General features: G+C 47.1%; 3 protein-coding genes across 3 annotated transcripts; all 3 read right to left on the reverse strand.

The window, feature by feature from the left end:
• Positions 1-1,209: 1,209 nt before the first annotated feature.
• On the reverse strand, positions 1,210-2,275 carry LOC123074698 (oil body-associated protein 2A). Its single transcript, XM_044497472.1, has 2 exons — positions 1,933-2,275; positions 1,210-1,838 (listed from the first exon to the last, which is right to left on the reverse strand). The coding sequence occupies exons 1-2, from the start codon at positions 2,219-2,221 to the stop codon at positions 1,381-1,383; spliced, it is 747 nt and encodes a 248-aa protein (XP_044353407.1). The 5' UTR covers positions 2,222-2,275; the 3' UTR covers positions 1,210-1,380.
• A 2,279-nt stretch (positions 2,276-4,554) lies between these two features.
• On the reverse strand, positions 4,555-8,741 carry LOC123076311 (protein NRT1/ PTR FAMILY 4.5-like). The gene is made up of 7 exons (XM_044498630.1): positions 8,529-8,741; positions 7,629-7,649; positions 7,110-7,151; positions 6,901-7,024; positions 6,189-6,406; positions 5,680-6,117; positions 4,555-5,553 (listed from the first exon to the last, which is right to left on the reverse strand). The coding sequence occupies exons 1-7, from the start codon at positions 8,739-8,741 to the stop codon at positions 4,555-4,557; spliced, it is 2,055 nt and encodes a 684-aa protein (XP_044354565.1).
• A 1,985-nt stretch (positions 8,742-10,726) lies between these two features.
• LOC123079014 (MACPF domain-containing protein CAD1) lies at positions 10,727-16,927 on the reverse strand. Its single transcript, XM_044501683.1, has 6 exons — positions 16,419-16,927; positions 15,985-16,223; positions 15,657-15,852; positions 15,149-15,332; positions 14,587-14,750; positions 10,727-11,570 (listed from the first exon to the last, which is right to left on the reverse strand). The coding sequence occupies exons 1-6, from the start codon at positions 16,692-16,694 to the stop codon at positions 10,971-10,973; spliced, it is 1,659 nt and encodes a 552-aa protein (XP_044357618.1). The 5' UTR covers positions 16,695-16,927; the 3' UTR covers positions 10,727-10,970.
• Positions 16,928-26,842: the final 9,915 nt, after the last annotated feature.

A 26,842-nucleotide genomic window follows, 5' to 3' on the forward strand; every position in this document is an offset into this window, starting at 1 on the left:
TCCACGCTATCGAAGCTTTTCTGGATCTCAGTCGGGGATGGTGTAGACGTTGTTTTGGTCTTCATCAGCTCAAACAGTGTGACGGAACGAAGCATGCACTAAATATGGATAGATGGGAGAGCAGAGCTTGATTAAGAGCGCCTTCAATGCACAACCCAAATTCTGTCACCCCATCAGCAATTGGTGAGATATATCTATTTGATGGTAGATCATCCGAAAAAAGCTCCTTCTCGAGCAGAATCTGCCATTTTTTAGACTAAAACAAATTCTGTCACCCCATCAGCCAGTTGTTGAGGACGAGGATTTATCCGCTGCAAGATCATTGGGATTTTATTATTATTATTATTATTATTATTATTATTATTATTATTATTATTATTATTATTATTATTATTATTATTACATTTTTCAGATGATCCTTCATGAGTAGGATCTGTCAGAGCGGAAATCCCTTTTGGAGCTGCCTCCAGTGAGGCCTTTAAATTCAAATTTGAAATTTCATTAAAATTCATATTTTTACATTTTAAAAAAAATTGAAATTATTATTATTATTATTATTATTGGATGATCCTTCATGAGTAGGATCTGCCAGAGCAGAAATCCCTTTTATAGCTCGGCCTCCGGTGAGGCCTCCAAATTCAAATTTGAAATTTCATCGGAATTCATATTTTTATATTTCAAAAAATTCTAAAAAAATACAGATATAAACAAAGGCATAACACACATGTGTGTAAATTTTCAGCTCAAAATACATTGAAATGAGGGTTCTGTAAAAAAGACAAATCTGGGACTGTTTAACACATTATACTTATTAATCCTTTCGGGCTATAAATTTGTCTTTTTTAAGGTCAGCAACTTAAGGTATTTTATCATGAATTTTTACGCATATGTGAGTTATATCCTTACATATACACATAATTTTTTCAGAATTTTTTAAACCATAAAAGTTTGAATTTGAATTTTTTAAAAATGAGTTATATCCTTACATGCACACATATTTTTTTTCAGAATTTTTTGAACCATAAAAGTTTGAATTTGAATTTTTCAAAAATAAAAGCCTCCATGAAGCTCGGCCTCCAAAACGCCCCTCTCCTGCCAGAGTGACTAGTATCAGTCGCCAGACCTGCTTAGTATGAGACCAAACTGCACTATGAAAAATTGAGCATTTCCAGCCTTTCAAATGCTCCACATAGCACAAGCACAGGCAGCAGAACTGAATTACTACATGCTTTTATTTTCAGACCAGTACCCCTATTACACAGTGCTAGCTCGACAGCAACTACGAAACAAAGTGCACAGTTTCACACACACACACAACACGAAAGCGCTGTAATAACCCACTTGTGCCAACACGTCCGGCGCGCCGAGGAACGGGGTCGCTCACGGAAACGGCGCGTGGCGCTTCATCTCGTGCGGCACGACGTCGACGGCGAAGCCCTTGTGGTGGCGGACCCAGTAGTCGGCCTGGCCCGGGCGCGGCTCGGGCGGCACCTCCACGTCGGCCCTGGCGACCTTGAGCTCCTCCGTGGAGAAGCTGTACTTCTGGTCGCGCTTCCGCACCAGGTCCGGGCGCACGGCGCCGTCGCGCTCCCCCTGCGGCGACACCATGAGCGCGGGCGCGCCGAGCGGCAGGCGGTCGCCGCGGTCCACCTGCCAGGTGCACCAGAACTTGCCAAACGTGCCGGCCATGTGGTCCAGCTCCGCCTTCCCCAGCATGCTGGGCACCCACGGGTTCGCCCACAGCCCCGTCTTGATCTCGTGCGCGTGCGAGTGCCACAGCTTCTGCTCCTCCGCCGGCAGCGACTCGAAGATCTTCCTCGACACGATGTACTCCACGCCTGCATGCACGCACAAAACAAACACGCGGCGCGTTCTTTTGGTGAGCCGGACAAGGCAGGGCAACGGACTAGAGCGTGGCGTGCGGGCGCGCACCGATGAGGCGGGCGTGCTTGTCGTCGGAGTCGTAGACGGGGCACTGGAGGACGTCCTGGTTGAGGCGGGAGACGTAGTGGTGGGTCTCCACCTGCCGGTGCGGGTCGTGCGCGTACAGGGCGAACGTGCACACGTGCTGCTTCATCTGCTTCACCGGGCGCAGCGACTGCAGCGCCGCCGCGCCCTTGTCCAGCAGCATCGTCGACGTCGTCGTCGGCTTCCCTGGCGGCCCGCCGTCGCCTCCGGTTGATGCCGGCGTCGGGACAGGCTTCTCGTCGCTAGACGCCATCGATGGATCGGGAGTCAGCTCGTTGGCCTCTACTGCTGGGTGAGGAGCGCGCGCTTCGGGTGGGTTTTAAGTCGTGGCGGCACTGGGACTTGGACGGGCTGCCGGGTGACACGTACGTGGTGACGAGGTAGGACGTGGCAGACGGCATGCGACGTAGATGCAGATGTGTTGTGCGGCTGCGGCGACAAGTGTTGGCTCGCATGGGGTTTGAGCATTCAAGGCTCTCACCCACACCGCTCACCCATCCTGTGTCGTCTCCCATGTTCTGCTACACTGCACGGGAAACGCATCGCCGATCCACATGAAATAGCAGATTCCGTTGCTCGGTTCAAGGCAGAATGGGATTCCGTCCAGGAGGCACGAGCCAAAGTGCCCTCTCTGCACCCCACTGTTCTCCGCGTGGTGCTTTTGGACGCGTTTGGTAGCCTAACCAGACTTGTGCGGGGTGTTTATGGCCTGTATGGTTATTTAGGTCGCATTGAAAAGTTAGCCCGCATGAAACATAAAGCCTCTTTCATTCTATATTTGGAGGAACACTCAAATCCACCGTTTCTATCGGGCCAGATTCAGACGAGCCACCTTCGAACGCACATGATGAGCCCTCTTGCAGGAGAGCATGTCAGCATTATACACCTTGTAAGTTGTTTCTTCTTTCACCTTGAGTAAGCTCCTAAATTGTTTCTTCTTTCACATTGAGTAAGCTCCTTCTCTAATCTTCTTTCTTAGGTCACGACGGTGCATTAATTTGAGATAAGTTCTACATGAAAAAGATGTGCATCGATGTTATGGTTTCATTTTTGTGATCAGTTCGTAGTTTCGTTGACCGTAAATGTTTAATTTCATGTTCATTTTTGAAGCTATTTTGGATGAATTTTCTCAAATTCGTCGCGCACAGTCGACTGTTTGAATTCTCCTTTGATCAGTAGCTTCATCTTACAGTTTCACGCAACTTTCGGGTTGCATATTTTCTATTTGGACAATCGTAGATGATTAAATTTGATTTCTTCCTCGTGAAGTATATACGCATATGTGTAATTTGTGTTAATGACACTCCTTAAACTCAGTCTCCTCTCCTCTGTCATGCTACACCGGCGTCACCACCGGCGTCGCTCCTCTCTGCCTCCTCTCCTGCGTGCTGTTACACTAGCGCCACCGCCGACGTTGTTCCTCTCAACCTCCTCTCCCATGTCCTACTACACTCACGCGGTCGTCGTTGCTCTCTACGTTCTCTCCCGCTACACTAAAGCCATCACCGGCATTGTTCCTCTCGGCCTCCTCGCTCGCATGCTACTACAATGGTGTCGTCGCCATCGTCGTTCCTTCCCGAGTGTTGTTGCATTAGCGTCATCGTCAGCGTCGTTCCGCTCAACCTCCTCTCCCACGTCCTACTACACTCGATCGGTCGTCGTTCCTCTCTGTGTCGTCTCCCATGTTCTGCTACACTGAATCCATCACTGACGTCGTTCCTCTCGACCTTCTCACTCGCGTCCTACTATAATGGTGTCATCATCGTCGTTCTTCTCGGTCTCCTTCTCCGCGTCCTACTACACTGGCCCCACCATCATCGCCGTTCTTTTCGGCCTCCTCCTCCCTGTCCTACTACACTGACGGCGCCATGGCGGGCACACTGCATTTTTTCTTCATCATCCTCTGCCTCAACGCCCTTTTGTTCGGTACTCCACACGAACTTTCTCTGCGGCGATGGCGCTAGCAAATAGTTCACTGCGCCGCCGATGAGCTCGCTCGCCCGCGACTCCATGCTCTTCGTGTCGGACGCGGCACCGCAACCACCGCCTACTGTTGTCGCCGAAGCACTCTAGTGTAACAATGTGTGTTATGGGTAGCTATTAAGCCTTAATTATATTCCCTGCAAGCAACCAGACAAAATGCACTCATGACCACATACAATGCAAGCAACCAAACGCGATGCGTAGAGGCATCGTTACGATGCAGGGAGAAGACATGCAGGCAACCAAACTAAGTGCAGATGTTGGTTTTTTGCCTACATTTACTCAGCCAGGCCGGGCGATGCAGGTAACCAAGCGCGCCCTTTACCTCTATAAAATTGGCTCAGGCGAGCAGGTTTTTTCAGTTGGCTGAGGATTAGCAAAACCGATTTTTTAAATAAGAAAAACTAAGACAGAAAACTTGTGAGTTTCATGACCTTGCCAGCAAACTCATATGGTACTATTACATGAGAACCGGGTAATAGTTAATGACGAGGTTCGTCAACAGAAAGAAGAGGATGAAGTGCATGACAAGTTGACGACCAAAAAACCTACACAACCATCAACCTTGCATTTTGAAAGAAGTAACTGGTATACGAGTACTGGTCACACTTGCTGCTCCACTGGCGCGACCACATCGTCCTCCTCGTCCTGGGGCTTGACGTACTTGTACCAGCTGGCCCAGTAGAGATAGTTGAGGAAGTTGATGAAGCTGAGCACGGCGAGCAGCCAGAAGAAGAGGTCGAGGTGGTTCCGGTTGATGTTGTTGCCGTTAAGCCAGCCGCCGCTCAGCGTGTGCTTCTTGGTGGCCGCGTTCACCGCCTTGACGATGATGGTGCTGAAGTAGTACCCCAGCGACATGGATGCCCACAGGAACGCCGACGACATGGACTTGAGCGCGGGCGGCGCCTGCGAGTAGAAGAACTCGAGCAGGCCGATGTAGGTGAACATGTCGGCGATGCCGAACACGCCGTACTGCGGGGCCAGCCAGAAGACGGACATGGGCAGCGGCTGCAGCATCGGGAACGCGTCCAGCATGCCGTGCCGGACGGCCACCTTCTTGCGGTGCATCTCCACGACGGCGGCGATGCACATGGAGACGACGGAGAGCACGAGGCCGACGCCGACGCGCTGCAGGTAGGGGATGCCGTTGGGGTGGCCCGTGATGCCGCGGGCGAAGGGCACGAAGAGGCGTTCGTAGATGGGCACGGCGAAGATGAGCATGGTCAGCGGTATGATGGGGAGCGTCGCCGGCTGCATCTGGAAGTCTCCGACCCACGTGTTCATGGTGGAGCCCTGCTGGATGGAGAAGGTCTGGAACTGGGCCAGGCAGGTGCCCATGATGATGGCGCTGCAGAAGATGGGCACCATGGCCAGCACCGTCTTGGCGTGCTCCACGTGCGTCACCCGGCACTGCCGCCACGGGCTCGGCGCCTCCGCCGTCGGCGCCTGGACGATGGCCGCCCTGTCCAGGAACCTGAATGGCCGGTCCCTGTGGGACACGAACTCCTCCTCAGGAGAAGCTTTGCTTCTGCTGATCTCGTATAACTCGGCAGGGTTCTCAGGGAGCTGCAGATTCCTGTTCCTGATCGCAGCAACGTACACCTGAAAACAGCACGGAAAATACTAACCGTCCACCTCCATGTATGCATGCATGATTAACACGGAAAATAGTCAAGAAGCTAAGCTAAGCTAGCTAGCTAGACAAGGTTGATTGGTTTCCTGACGCACCCGGAAGATTTCGAGAAGCGCGCTGCTGCCCTGCGCCGTGAAGATGCGGTAGCGCGGCATGCCGGCGAGGAAGGCGATGAGGGCGAGACCCATGACGCCCGTGGCGGCGCCGAACCCCTTGTCCCAGCCCTTGACGTTCTGGATCCACACGAACACCGTGACGCTGACGGCTCCGCCGATGCACAAGCTGAGCAGCAGCCAGTTGAAGAAGCTGGACATCTGGCGCCTCTCCCTGGGGTGCTTCGCCTCGAACTGGTCGGCGCAGTGCGCCGGCAGCGCCGCCTTGATGCCCGCCGACCCGATCGCCACCAGGTACAGCCCGACGTAGAGCCGCGTCTCGCTGTGGCCGCCCACCCTCTCGCACGTCGGCTCCGGCCATTTGCACCCTTCCGGTAGTAGCTTCGGGGAGTGAGCTTGCAGCGTCATCAGCAGGAGCCCCTGCATGTACACCGGAGAGGATCAACGACCAGCTGCAACGCAACCAAGTGAAAGAAAGGAAAGATTCTTACAATGAGCTCCACCACGGAGGATATGATCACGGTCTGGTACCGGCCCACAAAGGTGTCGGCAAAGACGGTGATGAGCACCGCGATCATGTAGCTCGTGCCCATGTAGTCGGTCAGCAGGTTGGAGGCATCGGCCAGGTTGATGTGCATGACCAACATGAAGTACATGATAAGGTTCACGGCTAGAGACAGAGACGCCAGGTTCTCCAGCCCAAAGTTCACTGCAACAACAAACAAACCCAGGACAGTTTCATATTACTAGATTAGCAAGGTTGGCTTCATTTCTGCTGAATTCATGCTCCGGCAAATTCATTCAAAAGTCTGAACTGATGGAGAGAGATTTCTAGTGTTCATTAGATTATTAAAACACCATGTTGCTTCTTAATTTGTTAGTAGTCAAATACAACTTATCCATTAACTACTCGCAAAACAAAACTTATCCATTAACTGTATGGGTGAGATCATAAAATACTAATCCTTGCATGTTTTTAGCGAGAATATAAATGTTTTCCTATTGGTTAAGCCAACTCTATATGTATTTTACCTTTCATACCATGTTACCATCTAGTAATGTATGGGTTGCTAAAAACAATAGCACAGTAACAAGCATAGGTGCACAAAGAAATAAATTTCGGAAAAAAGTTGACAAAATAGTAAAATCCTGAAGGCAAATCTAGTTTATGTACAACGTAAACTGATCGTGATTAGAAAATACCAAGAATGAAGAAAGAATTGGCAACACCACCATGGCGCCCCCGCACAGCAGGCCTTCCCCTCCAATTAACCTTCCCTTCAATGACTTCGTATTGTTTTCCTCCAACGACTTCATGTGTTTCCACCTACGGATCATTTATGTGAATAACAAAGTCACTTCTCATGCCCATGGGCACGGAGTAGTAGCTATTTGATGAACATGTAAGTTACCTTGCCATTGGTTTCAGTTGCTTTGCCATCCTCCTTGTATTCCTATTAATTTTTGTTAGCAAGTAAGAGATGTCGATATGAGAAATAAACACATAAGCTCAGAACAAAGTGGGAGATTATTCATGAATTAGTGTCTACTTTTTTTTTTAAGAAAGGGGTTGCCCCCCGCCCCATTTTTTTTAAAACGGAGCAAACCAAAGCCACGACAGTTTACAGTGCTCAGGCCACGCCAGAGTAGCTAAGCCAGAAAATTTAAAATCCCATGTGGTGTCTATTATATAGTTAAATTAAGTGACATGAATTTCAATTATCTGTTGATGCCCATACAATTACAATTTATACACGGTAGTTTATACCTTATTCTTGGTAAAACGGCCACTATATGCACGTTTTTACGATATATGGCATGATAAGCATGAACCGTTTCAAAAGTAAATAAAAGAGATGAAAGAAAGGAGAGAAGATGGGGTGAACCAAGGAAGATACCATGGATTCTAATTTGCCGGTGGCTTCGGTTACCTTGCTTGTCTCCTCGTTTTCCTATCAACAAGAAAATCACACGGCAGTGAGAACGTTGGCACGCACGCACCGAAAATGAAGTTGGAACAAGAAAGAAAATGAGCTAGTACCATTTTGGCCAAGAGGCGAGCTATGATCTCAGGTGGACGAGAGGCAGGGGGTGCAGTTGCCAAGCAATATAAAGCATCCTCAACTCATGGGAATGGGTCTCCCATGCATTCATTCCTACATAAGATTAAATTTACGGTCTCTTCTTGTCGCAACCGTTATCAGCGGCGACGTCCACTAGATGTGGGCTTCTTGTAACTCACTGATACAGCCAGGTCACAGTTGTCAGGTACTGGGCCGGAGTGTAGCAAAAGCTAAGATCACATAAAAGAATCAGTCGGCTCCTTCTGTTCACCGCCTGCGTAACTTGTAAAATTTTACGGTCATTTTGTAATGCATGCGCACGCTAGGCTCTCCAGGCAAGCGTCCATGGCTGTGTCTTTCATGAGTAGGATATTTTGTTACCGTTCCTCAAGAAGAGGATATCTTGATCCTAGAGAAAATGATATTTTGTTACCGTCTTCTTGTTTTTATAACAAACAAACAAAAAAATACTCTATGTTTTTGTTCCCTTCTGCGGATCGCACCAGAGGTCAAACCTCAGGATGAACCCTGCATCGCGGATGGAGTCGAAATGACGCAATGCGTGGCATATGCGTTGCGTAAGGGCATTTCCAACGCGACCCTCAAACCTTCCGCAACCATCTGAACCGTAAAAATCATTCAACGCGGTTCTGTATTGATCCGCGGGGTGATCTGGACATGGTTTTTTCTGCAAACCAAAGACAAACGTGGGAAAGTTTGCAGGAGTCCGGATCACTTTCAAGTCCGTTTCTGACCGCCCTGACCCACCAAAAACCTCTCCTCCCTCCCCCGCGTTCTTCCCTCCCGACACCACCCGCCCGCGTTCATGCTGATGTAAAGTGCGTCGCTCCACATTGAAGTCGGCTCAGAGCGGACGCGACCTCTCACTGCCTCCGCCATTGAAGCGGCGCGGCGGCCGAGGACGCCGCCCGCTGCACGCCCGGCTGAACACGTCTCCTCTCCACATTCAAATGCCACCATTAAACCCGCGTGGGAGCCGAGAAATCTACTCCGGCCACACGTCCGTTCATGAGCGGGCCAACATTGAACGCAACGCCGACCAAGCTCCTCCCGTCCGCCCCCTATTTAGACAAGGCAAGAATCGCACCCCTCCACCGCTTCCCCGTCTCCTTCTTCACCATTTTCTTCACTCTTCTGATGGCTTCCGAAGAGCAGTTCTCTGACATACAAGCCGACTGGGTAGCCCGCAGAGCCCGCTGGATACGAGTGAGGCTTCTCGCTGCTCCACCTCCCTCGCCTAGCCCGACGGAGCCAGTTGTCGCGGCCCCAAGCCGGAGCGTGGTTCAGCAACTCGTCGCTCCAGACCAGCTCGCGGAGGAGTGGCGAGTTGCTTCATGCCGGCACGGCAACACGGGCATCGCCGCATCTAGTGCCTGCGACCGCACCATCCGTCGTCGACGCACACGTAGTCGCGTCATGCACGCAGAGAAAGAAGCCGGTTGCGCGAATGTCGACGAGGTGGCAGCCCGCACGTCCGCGCCCGCCGCCATAATCAAGGAGAAGTAGGACACGGGAGGCCGCCGCCGCTTGTATCACATGGAGGCCACCGCCGGAACCTGGCCGGTTCTCCTTTATCATAGACCATCCTGGGCACCAGCCTGAACTCCACGGAAGCACCCTTCCCCTCCGGCTGAAGCACCCTCTTTGCTACTCCAATGAGCAGCGTAGCGAGACATAAGGAAGATACGGGAGAAAAATATATCTCCGGGGCTCTCGACAGTCCGGTTAGCGGGCTGTCGGACATGGGGAAGACAAGTCGCGGCAGGCTGTAGACTAATGTAGTGTATCCGTGTCGTGGGAGTGAAGCTCCGCGCGACCGTACGTGCATATAGTTTTTTACCTTTTTAGTTGAAAGTATGTCTAAAATGTAACCGTATTGGTCCGGTTTGTATGAAATCTGTCATGTTTATATGAAATCCAACTTTATTTGCACGAATTTCATTCAGTTTGTTGAAAAAGAGTTTGAAATATATGCGGTTACGATTGAATGGCATCCTCCCGTATTCATGTCCGCAGACTGGTCCCTTTTCGCCAACGAATGCGGAAGAAAAATTGTGGGTTGCCTTTAAAGATGCCCTAAGAGAGTTGAAATGACGCCATGTGTGGCATATGCACTGCGCGCAGCACTGCAGGAGCTGATGAAACCAAAGAACAGCTCGTTCACAGCTTCGCATGCGGCAGCCCAGTTGCCCGCCAGCAAGTGCCGGCGCCACCACCCAATTCTTCCACATTCCCCACAGAGACGTCAACAATGTTCCTGCCTCCCGCGGAAACAACAAGTCAGGACTCACAAGGGATCAGGAATTCAGATCGACTCGGTAAATTCCCCCGGCTTGAACAGGCTAAATGGAGTCGCTGTTGATAAATGTTTGTTAATTTGCAAATGGACAGCAAAAGTAGCAAATATGAAAGGTTTTCTTTTGTTCCATTTGGAAGCATGGCACCATGTCCACCAGAAGAGGTGACATACCTGATTGCGTCTGCAATTAATTTCTAGATCTACTGGCAGAATGCGTAGCGGAGAAAGGGGGCTACAATTGTTCTCATCATGTTTCTTTTTTAAGTTAATAAAGCTAGCCATGATGGCTTTTTTCTAAAAAAAATTTGTTCTCGTCAATTATCTAGTCGAACAGTGAAGCAGTACAGTAAGTAGCAGAGTTGCACAGCAAACCTAGGAAGTCACCTCTCCAAGCAAAATTTGCACACCCTCTGAAAAGAAATATAAGAGCTTTTAGATCACTACTAAAGTATAAGAGGTATGATCATTGATCAAAGCTCTTATATTTCTTTACGGAGGGAATAACACTCTCATATCTACTCCCTTAGTTCCAAATATTTGTTCAAGGGCAGATAAAGTGCGCCCAGGGAATGTTCGTTTAAACATCATTGAACTCAGTTCCGTTCTGCTGGAGTAAACGTCACCACAAAGCAAAGAACAATATTACTGATGAAAAAAACAATATATTAAATTCCGTTGACGCGCTAAGATGATTCGGAAGGAAATGACCAGGGCCAGATCAAATATTTTTGAACTGGACAAAAAAACGTTGTCCATGCTACTTTGCTCGTAGCATCAACGCAAGAAGCAACATGTTACATACAGTACCATACATGAACAAAAGAACAATGCTATCTTTAAACATGGTGCTCCATAGCAGAGCGAATGAATGAATGCTCTCAACACTTTGGTCAATAGTTCAATAAGGAGTATTTTGCACGCACAATAATCCTGCCCTTCTCCACGCCTAATTTTGCTCCTGTGACCAGCCAGTGGCCAGGTGCGTCTTGCGGACCCTTCAACGTCTCTGTCATGTCGACAATCTTCACAAGTTTAGCATTGTCACTTGAGGACGATGAAGCTTCATCTGTTCTATGCATCGCAGAACTTGGACTGTGGTCCCACACTGATCTCCTGATTGTGCACCCAGGAACTCTGGAGAACAAAAGTTTAAGGTGGAGCACGCTCTTTGCGCCAAAATCCCACACTCCTAATTGTGCTCCCGTGACAATATAAACGCCAGACAGATCCGTGATATTTGTTTCAGTGTACTCTATGGGCGCAGTGCTGACATGAGCGAAATTCTTCCACTTGATTGGTTCGAACCATCGGCTATCCTGCTCTTCAGGTCCTTGCCATTTTGGTGGCCCGATCGTGATATGCGAGTCCCAGTGAGGTAGAAATATCTTTGGTAACGAGCCAAGGTGCTGCGAATGAATAGCCAGACGGTTCTGTTTTGTTCCTTCCAAGCACAGCCGCAGGCCAGTGATTGGTCGACGCCCAACAGATACCTGCATGTATTCCATTGGAAATTAGCTTGAACTAGATTGTTCCGCGTAGTTTATCATCTTATAAAGTATATTCCATAATGTCACCAAATAGAACCCCCAACATAAGCGGTGGTCCCTTAGGGTGTGTTTGGTTCAGGAACGAAGTGGAACGGAATGTCATGGTTCCATTCCACTGGAATGGGTTGGTTCCATTCCTATATTTGGTTGGGGGCAATCTGGTGGAGTGGAATGGTTATATTACAGTATTTGGTTGGCGAGATGAAATAGAATGCATTTCGTTCAACTCATCTCTTGTGTAGGAGTGGTGAGAATACCTCTCATCATCTCATGTGCATATGTATAATATGAATAAGATAGCTCTTTGTATTTTTAGCGACAAATTTTTCAAATTCTTCATAATATTTCAATTGTATTTGTAGCATAAATAAGTTACAAATACAGTCACAAGCATAACAACTATATAAGGATATGATATCAAACAAATAATTCGCATTGCTCCCTATTTAACAAGACACGCATATAGGTCAAAAATCATCAACCCGCATACACATCAAGCAAAAATAGCCAAGACTCTTTTTTCTTGGCATTTTTTTATGTCATTATGCACAATTTTATGTTATACACAAATATTTCTAAAGTTAACTAGTGCAGAAACCACACTGTGAGCCCGCTTGTAACATACCACTTTTCAAACTCTAGAGCTAGGAATTTCTTTCCCTAGAATAAAATAAATTCATTATTGCATTTTCTTTCAGCGGGCCAAGTCAAGCAGAAGTGACTATATTTAACTTGCATATCTATCTTCTAATCAAAATCTAGCCCACTTATCATCCTTCATTTGATCCGGTGATCCAAACCAACTCAGACACAAGACCAACGCCCCATACTTGCCAAACCTCCTTATCCCAGCTCCAAGACGTCTCCTTACCTCCGGAAGCTTCTCTTAGGTGACCTAAACCAACCCAGGTGGTTTCGGATTCGTTCACCACTGTTGGATTCGAGAAGGATAAACCCTACTCCGTATCCAATCCTAAGGCCTCCTTTGGTTCATAGGATAGGATTATCATAGGAATAAGAAACTTATAGGAAATGAGATGACATGTATCTCAAATCTTATGAGTAGGAATAGGAAAAGAGATGTCATTTGGTTCACATCATAGGATTTTTTTCCATTGAGTCTAGGCTCATGTTTATTTTCCTTTGAACCAAAGCCCTCTAAAGGAAAAATTCCTATAAGAATCCTATCCTATAAAATTCCTCCAAACCAAAGGAGGCCTAACCGACCTAGAGCAGCCCCAACCGACCTAGAACCCCTCGTACCTCCCAAGACTCCAAAACCACAAATCCATAGCTTCCGAGCAGCAAAAAACTGTTATGTACCGTTAAAGACGGTCCGACCGTTGAAGTGCTGCACGATTGAGTCCTCACCACTCCCGTAAAGTTTCACGACGATCTGACGGTGCAATCTTAAGTGACGACCAAATAACTTTACGGGATTGCACCGTCGGGTCGTTGTGAAACTTAGTGGTGAGGACTCGGTCCTGCAGCACTTCAACGGGCTCGTCTATAACGGTGGGGTTGTCGAGGAGATGATTGAGTCGCCAAAAACAAAGAGATTGCATAGCAGTTTTCTGCTGCCTTGCGGAACTCGCGTGATCAACTTTGGTGGTGACCTGGGGTGGCTCGAAGCTGTGGATTCGTGGTTCTAGGTCGGTTGGGACTGCCCTAGGTCGGTTAGGATTGGATACGGAGTAGGGTTCTCCTCCTACTTGAATACAGCGGTGGTGAAAGAATCCGAAACAACCTGGGTTGGTTTAGGTCGCCCAAGAGAAGCTTACAGAGGTAAGGAGATGTCTTGGCGCAGGGGTAAGGAGGTTTGGCAAGTATGGGGCGTTGGTATCGGTTCCGAGCCCGAGTCGGAATAGGTTTGGATAACCGGACCAAATGAAGGATGATAAGTGGGCTGGATTTTGACTAGAAGATAGATATGAGCCCAAGTCAAATATAGTTCAAGACCTAGAGCATTTCCACTTGACATGGCTCGGTGAAAACAAAATACAATGAAGAAAATGAATTGCTCAATCATATATTTTATTCTAGGCGGAAAAAAAATCCTAGCTTAAACAATAACTACTATACTTTGCTAGAGTTTGAAAAGTGGTATATTACACCGCTTTTCCTTTGCTGCAAAGTTCAGAATTCTAGCTCTGACAGAGCAGCCAAAGTTCAGAATTCTACCTCAGCCACCGCTCCAGACTGGGAGCTGAGGTTGACAAGCTCAAGAACAGGATGTTGACAAGCAAAAAAATCGGCCAGCGCTACAGTGCAGTGCATCCGCCTTCCAACTCCACCACTCGCCCCTGTTTGCCGCCACGGCTCCGCCTACCAATCGGCCATCGCCCAGCAGCCGTTGCTGCTGCTTCGCTTCCCAATAAGCCATCGTCCCCTTCCCCTTACCGTCGCCGCGTCTTGGGTGTTTCCTAACGCGTTGCCGCAGCCTAGGCCCGCTGCCACGAGATGACATGGGGAGAGAGGTCTGGAGAGAGAGAGGCTATAGGTTATTTCCTTTTATGCGGTGAGAGTTGGGTGTCACATGCGCGTGGTTTGAGCGAGGAATCGATCGGTTCCCCCGATTTGAAGGAACTAGCACATTCTGCATATAGAGGGTCCGCGTGATTTGAGTGAGGAGCTAGTCGATTCCACCGATTTAGAGCACATTCTGCATATATGGGGTATATTCCCTTCTCTAGAATCGGTAGGTTCCATTTTTTCACGCAACCAAACACAAGAATGTGTTCCATATCGCTTGATCAATCGAACTGCATTACAAAATATGAACGCTTCGTCGCATCCCAAGTAAATTATTGTTAATCCTACAGCAAAATGGTGTTTGCTTCTATTTTGTCTAATGACTGGGTTTATAAAGGGGCACTAAATTGACCTATCAATGGTAAAACTAAAATAGCTAAAGGGAAATTATCATAAACATGTATTTAAACCCGAGAGCAGCATTTACCTGTTCTGTGCTAACAAATAGCTTTGGGCCCATCAAGCTGAACTGAAGTGACGGGCACACAGGCTCTTTTCTATTTTGTCCAGCAATACCCAGTGGTACCGGAGCCCAAACTAGTGGAACTTGGAAATCTAAGAAGTATTGTAACTCTTCAATTGGAGGTTTGTCTGGAGTAAAAAAATATGAAAACATCATTGAAAAGATACCATGTAATATGATAATGTTTAATCACAGCAGGAAAAAGCAAGGACAACTACCCAACTCTTTGGTAGACATAGGAAAACATTTCTCCAGATTGTAATCATTCAATAGCTATAATACTGTATTGAGCTACTGATTTAATCACGATTGACATTCTGACTTTAGGAAAGATATGTCTATCTTGATCATGAACACATCACCCTTACTAAAACATATTTTTCAATACATACACCAAATAGAAGACCTGTGCAGAGACTCTGCTACTACATTATATAGATAGCAATATAATATAAAACAACAGCTCAGGTTTATGGCAAATGGACTTTGAGGATAGTCCAAAAAAGGAATCAGGTGCATGTCTTACATGTCAAGTATAGATCAATGGCACGAGCAATGTGCTTCTTCCCAGGTATATCATCGACGAGTGAAACAATAGGGAGAAATGTCATGCCTATGACATCTGGTGCTGAGGAAACAGTTTTTATCCACTCAACAGAATTCTGAACAAGATCACAACCTCCCCTCCTTCTGAAGATTACTGTCATGTCCTGTATATGGGACTGGAATTAGGATTTGTTTACAGTAAGAGGTGTGGTACACATATCACATATGTTATTATAGTTTTTTTTTTCGAATTGAACATGTGTGACAGTTCAAAGTAACTAATTTCCTAGTGGTGATACTTTATGCCGTTTTCAAAGACGAGTCAAATAAATAGCCTCCATGTAATAGCATCTTGTAAACTCACACCGCCCTCAAGGTGCACACATTAAGAATGTCCAATTTCCTATTGTTATCAACACTTGCAATTAACAAGATACTCCCTCCGTCCCAAAATGTAAGATCATTTTTGACACTACGAACTGACTAACCTTTTCGCTATAATTGATGGGGGGTGCATTTGACTTGTTCTCCACATCTGAGAACCTCTCGTTCCCAATTTCTCTGACATAATTTCTGAACTCCATTTCAGACAATTGGGATGAGGAATGCTGCTTTATGTATACTTCATCCTTACCACCAACCATTACAGAAGTAATAATATGTGTGCCGTAATTCTCGATAAAGCTGAGCAGAAATGAGACAAGGGCACCTTGTTATTGTATGATAAGGGCAGGTAATATGCAAAAAGTTATGTAGGGCAGTCAAATGTAAAACTGACCCTGAGAGCAGGGTCAATGGAGAAGATTACCTACTGACCTAGCCAATGCTGGTGGATCCCAAGTATATGGAATTGCGAGCTTTACACTCTCTTGCAGAATCAGTTCATCACTAGTTATTTTAACTCTATATAGCGGAACAGAGTAGCCATCAACTGCAAGGGCCTTTGTCGCGGCTGCATCATTCTTCCAAGAACCAGTAAAGCTGAAGAGCGAGTTGAAGGAACCCAGCGGGACTGTTTCCAGCAAGCTCGCCTTCCTGTTGAAATGCTCCGCCATCTGCGCGATAAATGGTGATGCCAAATGTCAGAGACAGTGAAGGGAACGGCCACGAAGCCTAACATGTGTAGCACGATTTGCATAACAGCAGTTGCATCACAATACACGCAGAAGAGAGAAGGCATGATGCATATGCGTGCACGATCTGCTCAAACGCCCCAAAATCGGGACTCCGGTCCGGAGCATCTCCCTCACCTTATCGAAGCTGCAGACGAAGGGCTCGTCGGGGGCGGCACCAGGGGGGGGCGGGCGGCTGCGCTCGGGGTTGCCGCGGTAGGCCTCTACCTCGACGTCGGGGGGCACGCCGCAGAGGACGCCGCCGCCGATGGGCAGGTCCCGCGCGCGGGCCTCGTCGAGCGTGACGAGCCTCCCGGCGCCCTTGCAGTAGAGCAGGCGGTGGTCGCCGGCGGCGTCGAGGCCGCGCCCCACCGCCTGCAGGGCCGCCTCCAGGGCGGAGCCGGCGAGGCTCATGGGCCCCTCCAGCGCTCCCCCTTCTCCGCCGCGAGATCCGTGGCGACTCAGCTTGGCCGCGGCAACCAGAGGAGAAGAGGCCGCTCCGGTGCCTGCGCTGCTCCTTCGTGGAGACTACGAGAGGGGGGAGGAGCGTCCAAGAAGACACGGACGGGGGTTGGAGGAGTCGTCGCAGGAGAGGCTTTTGACCGCCGCTATTGCTGTCGATCGGGGAGAGGGAGGGAGAGGGGGACACGGTTTCTACGGAGCAAGGCAACTGAGGGAGATGGCGACGCTGCCTGCCTGGGGGTAGTCTGCTTTGACTGGATTTCTTTTTCCAAATTTTCATTTCTCGTTCTTCATTTCTTCTCTTGATTATCGGTACTATTTAATTAGTGCATTTGGAAGCACGTCTTCAATGTTGTCATGCCGGTGTCCTCTTTGGGCGGTTGAAAACTGGAACGCATGCATGCCATTGAAAAGTGGCGGTTTGACTTTCTGTATTGATTGGAATTACTCCACACAAACAACACGTGGAATTAAGTGCAGCTCCTTTTGTTTTAGTGTTGTTGAGATTAATTAAGAATCTTCTAATAAGAAATGGTCAAACTTCTAAAAATTACTAGTAGAATGCCCGTGCGTTGCCACGGGCCTTTCAGATTATTTTTTCTATAAAATATTTATACTTGTATTGTTGTATAAAATTTGGTGAAATTTTTTGTCCCTTCCAACGACATAGAAATGGATTCTTTTTAAACATCGACATAATCCATCTCCATCTCTGTCATAATATGCAAAAATAAACATATATATAAATACATCTTTTTCTATTAACACGTTCGGCCTGCATCTTGCTCTCACTGCGGTCTCCCCTCCCCTCCATGACGTCCTTAGCTGTCTCCTCTCCTCTCGGCGTCCCAGACCGATTCCCAGTGACAAAGAGTGCATTGCGTCATACCCAAGGGTGACCACCACCGCAACGCCGCACCTTCTCCGAGTACAGCGGCCACAACCAGGTCACAAGCTTATCCGTTGACAAAACAAAATGAGACTATAATACAAAAAGCAAGGTCGTCTTTCGCTGGTGTTGACGAAACGAAACGAGATGATGTACGAACTGCCCTTTAATTAGAGATACTTACCTTGTTCACATCAAGTATTCACAATATTTTAGCCTAATATCAATTCGGCATTGTTAAGAAAAAAAGTAGCATGCTGAATAAGAAAAATACACCTAACCGACATGGTAGTACTAATTATACATGAAAGCTTTAAGCCTACAGAGGTTCCTACTCGAGAACATCCATTATAATGGATTAACATACTAAGAACATAGAGAAACAATTATTTTAGGCATTTTTATAGGACTTGTGCCTATGCGTTGCAATGGGGACCAAAAATTGCTCTATTTACATTATACTCCCTTTGTCCGAAATTAACTATCGCTAAAATGAGTCAACCTACATACTGAAACTCGTCAAGATACACTCATTTCAGCGACAGTTAATTCCGGACGGAGGTAGAGTGGGTTCGAACACCCAATATTGTAATTTGGCATACATATTTTTTAGGCCATTTTTGACATTCATATTTTGTAGGTCCATACATGCAACCCAAGCTCATCTCCGCATGCATGGGACCCGAATAGCGAGCGTCAAACACAACAAAAAATGCTAACATGTTTTACATCATAATTTACTAATTTAGAAATCTAGAAAATGTTAGTTTTCCAAGATTATCTTCAGCAAAAGTTGACTAAAAGATCACAGCATGAACGTCGCCTCCACCATGGGGCCCACACCTAAAAACCATAATTCCATTGATCCGAGCGATCAACGGGAAACCAGGAAACCACTTCACCCTCTCTCCCCAGCTTGCTTTTTGGAGTAAGAAGAATCCCCAGCTTGTTGGCTTGTTGATACGTCTCCATCATATATATAATTTTTGATTATTTCATGTCAATATTATACAACATTCACATATTTTTAGCAACATTTTATATGATTTATTGGACTAACATATTAATCCAGTGCCCAGTGTCAGTTCATATTTGTTGCATGTTTTTTGTTTCGCATAATATCCATATCAAAAGAAGTCCAAACGCGATAAAAATTTACGGAGAATTATTTTGGAATATATGTGATTTTTGGGAGGTGGAATCAACGCAAACGGAGGCCCACGGCCTCCACAACCCATCAGGGCGTGTCGGGCACCCCATGGCGAGTTCAGGTGTCTTGTGCCCTCCCCGTAAGTCGGTTGGGGCCCTTCTTCGGGCGCAAGAAAGATAATTTATGGAAAAACATTGTGTAAAAATTTCAGCGCAATCGGAGTTATGGATTTCTGAGAATTTAAGAAACGGTGAAGGGCCAGAAAACAGGAACGCGAAACAGAAGAGAACAGAGAGATAGATCCAATCTAGGAGGGGCTCTTGCCCCTCCGCTGCAATGGAGGCCATGGACCAGAGGGGGAACTCTCCTCCCATCTAGGGGGAGGCCAAGGAAGAAGAAGAAGGAGGGGGGCTCTCTCCCCTTCTCTCCCGGTGGCGCCGGAGCACCGCCAGGGCAATCATCGTGACAGCGATCTACACCAACAACTTTGCTACCGTCAACACCAACTCTCTCCCCCCCTATGCAGCGGTGTAACACCTCTTCTCCCCGTTGTAATCTATACTTAAACATGGTGTTCAACGCTATATATTATTTCCCAATGATCTTTGGCTATCTTATGATGTTTGAGCAGATTCGTTTTGTCCTATGGGTTGATAGATGATCATGATTGGTTTGAGTTGTATATTTTATTTTGGTGTTGTCCTACAGTGCCCTCCGTGTCGCGCAAACGTGAGGGATCCCCACTGTAGCGTGTTGCAATACGTTCATGGTTCGCTTATGGTGGGTGGCGTGAATGACAGAAGCATAGACCCGAGTTTGGGGTCATTGCGTATGGGATAAAGAGGACTTGATACTTAATGCTATGGTTGGGTTTTACGAACTTAATGATCTTTAGTAGTTGCGGATGCTTGCTAGAGTTCCAATCATAAGTGCATATAATCCAAGTAGAGAAAGTATGTTAGCTCATGCCTCTCCCTCATATAAAATTGCAATAATTATCACCGGTTTAGTTATCGATCACCTAGGGACAAATGTATTTCTTGTTGACAAAAGCTATCTACTTTTATTATCTCGCAATTTATTCATAGTTTTATTCTCGCAAAGTACTCATAGTTTTATTCTTGCAAAAGAGTTTCATACTTGTTTTAGGTAAAGCAATCGTTAAGTGTGCGTAGAGTTGTATCGGTGGTCGATAGAACTTGAGGGAATATTTGTTCTGCCATTAGCTCCTCGTTGGGTTCGACACTCTTGTCTATCGAAAAAGGCTACAAACGATTCCCTATACTTGTGGGTTATCACTTGTCTCCATGCCAAATGAAATGCCCTGCATTTTCTGCCAATATGAATGTTGCAAGCATTTTGTTTCACAAAAATGCCTAGGACAAAACTCTTCGACCGCAGCAATGCAAGTATGACAGATTGATGGATGGATGGAATAGTACAATGTAACCTATATTCCTCTCTTGCACAAAATAGTAACAAGATGCTAGAATTGGGTGAGAAAAATAATAATATAGTACTAATAATAATTACCAGATGAACTAAGCTAGTTCAAATCTATCTTACAAACAAATACAATGCAATGTCGTAGGGTATCTCTACCTGTCATGAAAAACACAATTACATATATGAAGGATCAGACCAGGTCCTGTTCTCTTAGTATAAGGGAGTAACAATGTAGCAGTAGTAGTAAATATGTATATACACAAGGAACGGAAATCCTATCCTAGCCAAAAATAAGAAAAGAGATACTAATTTGATTCATTATGTTGCATGCTAAGTAATGGAATTTGTGGTGTTGCATATGGGGTTACAGTTAACACTTAATTTGCATGCCTTGCAATTTGAGGCGACCAATGGTTACTCACTTTAACAATAACATAGGCACCAAATGGAGTATCATTAGCAAAGATGTTATCTTGCAATCATGGTCTACATAGCATGACACCATTATGAGATTATTATCGCCAGTAACCTATAAAACAATGCTTGCTTGTCAAAAGGGAGAAGTGACCTTAATAAATATCTTTGAATCCCTACATACCGTGCACTCAGAAGATTTAAAAGAGCAATGAATAGAGCGGTACCCTCTGATCTCGCTGTTGTTACCAGTGTGTAGAAAGCATTCATCTCCTGGTCGAACAGGAGGAAAATGCATTGATGTTTTGCACAAAGCATAAGATTTCCAGTAGCCAAATGAAATGGTTGTCACTGCAAATGTTAGTGTTCATGTGTCAGTGTAAAAATTGATAGAAAACCATAAACACACAAGTAGTTGTCTTGAATAAGATTGCATGAAAAGGAAACGCTAAGCAAGCATTGTATTATGTGACATCAGTCCACCAAAGTCAAGTTGCTGCCAATCATATATTGGAGATCTTGTACTTAAAACCAACCACACTGTAAGTGCATCTAGTGCCCCTTAGTGATTTTGGTGTATTGAAGACTTATAGGTTAAGGGACTAATGTGTTTATGAGTGCACACAGGTCTATAAGTCTATGAGGAGTTTGATATTTACAGAGAAATTCGACCCCTAAAAATGAAGTTCTTCGACTAAAGACTTTGGATTTCTGAAGACTTTCTGAAGATTTTCAAAGTGAAGAAATTGGTGTAACCCTGAAGACTTGGTATTCATTCGAGGAACATGAAGCGTGAAGACTTTTGTTTTCATTGTTTCATTTTCTCTTTCTTGAGTCATAGGAAACACCGTACTGTTAAAGGGGGTCGAGGAAATACTAAGGAAAAGTTTCCAAGTGATGCTCAACTCAAAATCCTACACCTACCAATCCCTTCGAGTGAAGCCATTGGAAATCTCATACAGTTCAGTCATATTCTTCAGTGACAGAGATGAAGTTCTTCTGGTCTCTAAGGAATTTGTTCTGACTAAGGAGTTAGGAATTCGCCAGTGCAGATTGCCTACAAGTGAGGAACATGATAGCCCTAAGGATTTTGAGCCTCAAATATCCGACCGTTGTTGTGCTACGCGCCAGCTGTCCCAAAATATCTACCCACCTAACGGTCATATCATTGAAGAGAATTTATGTCTTATCATGTCGGGCTGCTCCCTAGGCTATAAATAGTCGCCCCTACAACCACTAGCTGGTTGGCTGCTCCGAGAGAAACTGACACTTGTCATTTAAGAGCATCCCATCCTCCGAGGACTTTGAGCGAAAATCATCAAGTGAGGAAACCCAAACCCAAACACCTACAAACCCAAAGTGATTGAGCATCACTGAAGAGATTGATCCTGTGTGGATCCGACGCTTGTTACCTTTGAAGATTATGCATCTTCCAGACGGTTAGGCGTCATGGTCTAGAGCATTCAAGAGGAAATTGTGGATCGCCGAGTGACCGAATTTGTGAAGGTTTGGAAGTCACATGAAGACTTACCATGAGTGATTGGGCGAGGTCTGTGTGACCTTAGCCCAAGGAGAATACGGTGAGGACTGTGTGTCCGGGACTATGTGTCCTCAGGTTTAAATACCTAGCCGCTCTAACCAAACGTACAACTGTCACAGCAGTTGGAACTGGTCTACCAAATCATTGTCTTCACCAAGCCTACTGGTTCTATTTCCTCAACTCTTTTATTTCCTCATTACAGTTGTTGTGTGCTTGTTCATATCTGTTTGAAGACTTTGACTGAAGACTTTCTCAATTTCCTCAGTTCAATTTCTTCAGTCTGTTTGTCGTCATCCTATTTTATCCTGTGTTTACGCTTTCTGTACTCTGTGCTTGTTTCATTTCTTCATGATGACCATGCTTGTGTTCTGTTATGTTTACATCTGAGTACGTATTCCGCTGCAAGTAGTTCTTCACTTAGGAATTTCCTCACCCTGAAATTCTTCAGTGAAGAATTCATAAAAATCGTCTATTCACCCCCCTCTAGTCGATATAACGCACTTTCACACACAACAGTTCTTAATTACATTGTTTTTCCCCAATATTTGTTCGTCTAGGGAGCTATGGACCAAGAATGGCACCAAAAAACTAAATTCCACCATTTGAATCAGAGTAAAAGTATGTTACTGCCATGTCATAATTCACATATCTTAGAATTTGCAATATGGACTGTCCTGGAATATTGAAAATTCGAGACTTGACAGTTGCTCGCTATGGCATAACTGTTGACAAGAAAATTATGTGCTTTCATATGGTGAGATTTTTTTTCTAAACTAATAAACCCTTGACCAAGAACCTAAAAATATGTGTAAGTATTTCTACACTTACTTATCTTCAGTCAAAGATGCCAGTACAACTCCATTGAAAACCGTCACGAGAGAACCTACTACCAGTAAATAAGGTGTCTGCAAGAACAGAACAACATAAGTATCTCTTTCTGCCATTTCATTTGTCAGTAAGGACCACTTAAGAAAGCCTGAAATTAATACATGTCCAAGGAAGAAGACAGTAGTATAGACAAGATGGGTGATAACCCACAAGTATAGGGGATCGCAATAGTTTTCGAGGGTAGAGTATTCAACCCAAATTTATAGATTAGCACAAGGGGAGCCAAAGAATATTTGAAGGTATTAGCAGCTGAGTTGTCAATTCAACCACACCTGGAGATTAATTATCTGCAGCAAAGTGAGCAGTATCAAAGTAATATGATAGTTTTGATAATAGTGACAGCAGTAACAGTAACGGTAACAGTGATAGCAGTAGTTTTGTAGCAAGTGTAATAGTGATGATAACAGTAGTAACTTAGCAAGAACAATATAAGATAAATCCGTAGGCATTGGATCGGTGACTTGTTGGATGATATTCATCATGAGACAGTTATAACCTAGGGCGACACGGCACTAGCTCCAGTTCGTCAATATAATGTAGGCATGTATTCCGTAAATAGCCATACATACTTATGGAAAGAACTTGCATGACATCTTTTGTCCTACCCTCCCGTGGCATCGGGGTCCTATTGGAAACTAAGTGATATTAAGGCCTCCTTTTAATAGAGAACCGGAACAAAGCATTAACACATAGTGAATACATGAACTCCTCAAACTACAGTCATCACCGGGAGTGGTCCCAACTATTGTCACTCCGGGGTTGCCGGATCATAACACGTAGTAGGTGACTATAACTTGCAAGATCGGATATAGAACGTGGATATAATGATGATAACATAGACGGTTCAGATCTGAGTTCATGGCACCCGGGCCCAAAGTGACAAGCATTAAGCATGGCAAAATCATAGCAACATCAATCTTAGAACATAGTGGATACTAGGGATCAAGCCCTAACAAAACTAACCCGATTACATGATAAATCTCATCCAACTCCTCACCGACCAGCGAGCCTACAAAGGAATTACTCACTCCCGGTGGGGAGCATCATGGAATTGGCGATGGAGAAGGGTTGGTGATGACGAAGAACGAAGATCCCCCTCTCCGGATGTCGGATTTAGGGTTCCGGCAAACCCTTATGAGGTTCGAACTCTGGGGTGCGCACGAAGAACTCTCTCTCTCTCTCTAGTTCGCCCGCTCAACGATCTCAAGGCCTAGCTCGACGAACCCAAAGAACACGAGACGCAGAGGTTTATACTGGTTCGGGCCACCGTTGTGGTGTAATACCCTACTCCAGTGTGGTGGTGGTGGATTGCCTCGAGGGCTAAGGATGAACTAGTACAGTGGATGAACAGCCTCAGGAGGAGAGGTGTTCTTGAGCTCGATGAGCTTGTGAGATGGCCTTGGTGGAATGGATCCAATCCACGATCAGATCTTTTTGTCCCCCTCCCTATGGCGGTGGCTAGTCCTATTTATAGAGGCCCTGGTCCTCTTCCCAAATGTAGGCGGGAAGGGATCCCACAACGCCCAATTTTGAAGGGAGACAACTAGTACAAGCTATCCTGACAAAAGTGGTCTTCGCCTGCCAAATGCTCTGGTGGTGACACTGCTGTGGGCTCCGTGGTGACCTCCGTCCTGCTAGTCTTGGTCTTGTTGCACCGATATGGAAACCTTTGCCTGATGCCTCGGGACTCCTCGCCTGCGCCTGCTCCTTTAGCACCAAAGAGGAAACTGGTACACTACGCCCACTAGCGCCCGCCTGGCCTTGGTCGTCATGGCACACGTCACGTGAACCTCGTGTGGTGCCCCTTGCATAGATATCTCCGCTCCTCGGGAGCCATCCTAGCGCGGCCGCCCCCAGGGAGGTCTTGGTGTCGCCCGCCTCGCGAAGGTCTTGAGTTGTTGCTGTCGAAGCTGGGCCGTACCGGGCCGTTGGTGGAGCCACGCTCATGGGCCGTATGCAGGCAAGTCTGGGTACCCCCGTTCCCAGGACGTCGCAGTAGCCCCCGGGCCCAAGGCGCGCTCGGACTTGGCTTTGGGGCGAAGCCAAAGGGCAAGTGCGGAGCGCCGCAGGCCCCAACCGCCTGCGGCCTCGGTCGACGCGTGGCGATTGACAGGACGTGGGTGCCTCCACTTCCCAACGCTGCCTCGACAACCGTCCTCGGCTGACAAAAGGACTGGCGCAAGCAGCAGAGCTTTCATTACCTTCCTTTGCCTTGCTCCAGATCCCCTTCCTCTTCTCGCCCAAAAAAAGACTCTAGATCCGCCGGAAATCCTCCCTGTGCCCGCACCCGATGGCGTCTGACAAGGTGAAGGGCGCGCACTCGCCTTCCTGGTACGAGCCTGCCCTGAGCGCGCCCACAATTTCGGAGAAGAACCTTGCCGCCACGCTCCTGATGATGGTGGACGGCAGCAACGAGGGGGGAAAGACCGCGCTCCGGGCCGGCTCGGAGGCCTCAGGCAGTACCTTCTATCCCTTCTTCATGAATAGCGTCATTGCGGGGCTAGTCCCCCCTTCTCCAACTTCTTCTACGCCGTCCTCAGCCACTACAAGCTGCACGCCCTTCATCTTCATCCCAACTCCATCCTCCTCCTATCAATCTTCGCCTTCTATTGCGAGGCATTCGTGGGGGTGATGCTGTCCGTGGCGCTACTTCGCCACTTCTTCTACCTCCGGAACAAGGAGGGCCAGTGCTTGGGGTGCGCCAACTTCATCGCGGCCAACGGGGCCAATGTGATATCGAGGGCCGGGAAGAAGGCCGAGAGCTTTAGGAGCAAGTGGGTCCTCATGGACACCAAGTGATCCCACCCGCGGCTGGTGCTGCCGACGGGGATGCCCTCGCCTCACGAGAGATGGCTCAGCGCGAAACTCGCCGATCCCCGGGCGAAGCAGGTGCTGGAGAAGATGACTGCCGACCTGAAGCCTGACGACCCGAAGGCGGAGAAGCTGATGGGGGCCACGATCGTCAAGGAGTTCCTAATGCAGCGCATAGCTCCGCTCCAGGCGTGCTCGCGCCCCTTGTGGAAGCTTGGGGACGAGGGGGACGACCTCCGCTTGCGCCCGGATGCCTTGTCCGACGAGGATCTGGGCAAGGCCCTCCACCTTCTGGTCAGGGATAACCAGGGGTATCTGATATGTCTTCGTCGTATCTATAATTATTGATTGTTCCATGCCAATATTATTCCACTTTCATATACTTTTGGCAAATTTTCATACTATTTTTGGGACTAACATATTGATCCAGTGCCCAGTGCCAGTTCCTGTTTGTTGCATGTTTTATGTTTCGCAGAAACCCCATATCAAACGGAGTCCAAACGGGATAAAGGACGGGGAATATTTTTGGAATATTTGGAGAATATGGGAAGAAGAATCAACGCGAGACGGTGCCCGAGGTGGCCACGAGGCAGGGGGCGCGCATGCCCCCCGGGCACGCCCCTGACCCTCGTGGGCCACCCGTAAGGTGGTTGCTACTCTTCTTCGGCCGCAAGAAAGCTAATTTTTGAGGAAAAATCTGGGCGAAGGTTTCAATCCAATCGGAGTTACGGATCTCCATATATATACGAAATGGTGAAAGGGCAGAAGACCAGAACGCAGAAACAGAGAGAGACAGAGAGACGGATCCAATCTCGGAGGGGCTCTCGCCCCTCCCATGCCATGGAGGCCAAGGACCAGAGGGGAAACCCTTCTCCCATCTAGGGAGGAGTTCAAGGAAGAAGAAGAAGGGCCCCCCTCTCCCTTCTCTTCCAGTGGCGCCGGAGCGCTGCCCTGGCCACCAT

The sequence above is a fragment of the Triticum aestivum genome, chromosome 3D (genome assembly GCF_018294505.1).
Source record: "Triticum aestivum cultivar Chinese Spring chromosome 3D, IWGSC CS RefSeq v2.1, whole genome shotgun sequence".
In the NCBI taxonomy this organism is placed as follows: Eukaryota; Viridiplantae; Streptophyta; class Magnoliopsida; order Poales; family Poaceae; genus Triticum; species Triticum aestivum.

Coding starts and splice junctions, on each gene's coding strand:
- LOC123074698 (XM_044497472.1), bottom strand. CDS start 2,221: ATGGCGTCTAGCGACGAGAAGCCTGTCCCGACGCCGGCATCAACCGGA. Junction 1,839..1,932: donor CAAGCACGCCCGCCTCATCG/GTGCGCGCCCGC, acceptor GCGTGCATGCAG/GCGTGGAGTACATCGTGTCG.
- LOC123076311 (XM_044498630.1), bottom strand. CDS start 8,741: ATGGTGGCATTTGAATGTGGAGAGGAGACGTGTTCAGCCGGGCGTGCA. Junction 7,650..8,528: donor GGAGGGAGGAGAGGTTTTTG/GTGGGTCAGGGC, acceptor TCTTGTTGATAG/GAAAACGAGGAGACAAGCAA. Junction 6,407..6,900: donor CAATTCTTTCTTCATTCTTG/GTATTTTCTAAT, acceptor TTGTTGTTGCAG/TGAACTTTGGGCTGGAGAAC.
- LOC123079014 (XM_044501683.1), bottom strand. CDS start 16,694: ATGAGCCTCGCCGGCTCCGCCCTGGAGGCGGCCCTGCAGGCGGTGGGG. Junction 15,333..15,656: donor CCATCAATTATAGCGAAAAG/GTTAGTCAGTTC, acceptor TCCCATATACAG/GACATGACAGTAATCTTCAG. Junction 11,571..14,586: donor TATTTGTTAGCACAGAACAG/GTAAATGCTGCT, acceptor GAATACATGCAG/GTATCTGTTGGGCGTCGACC.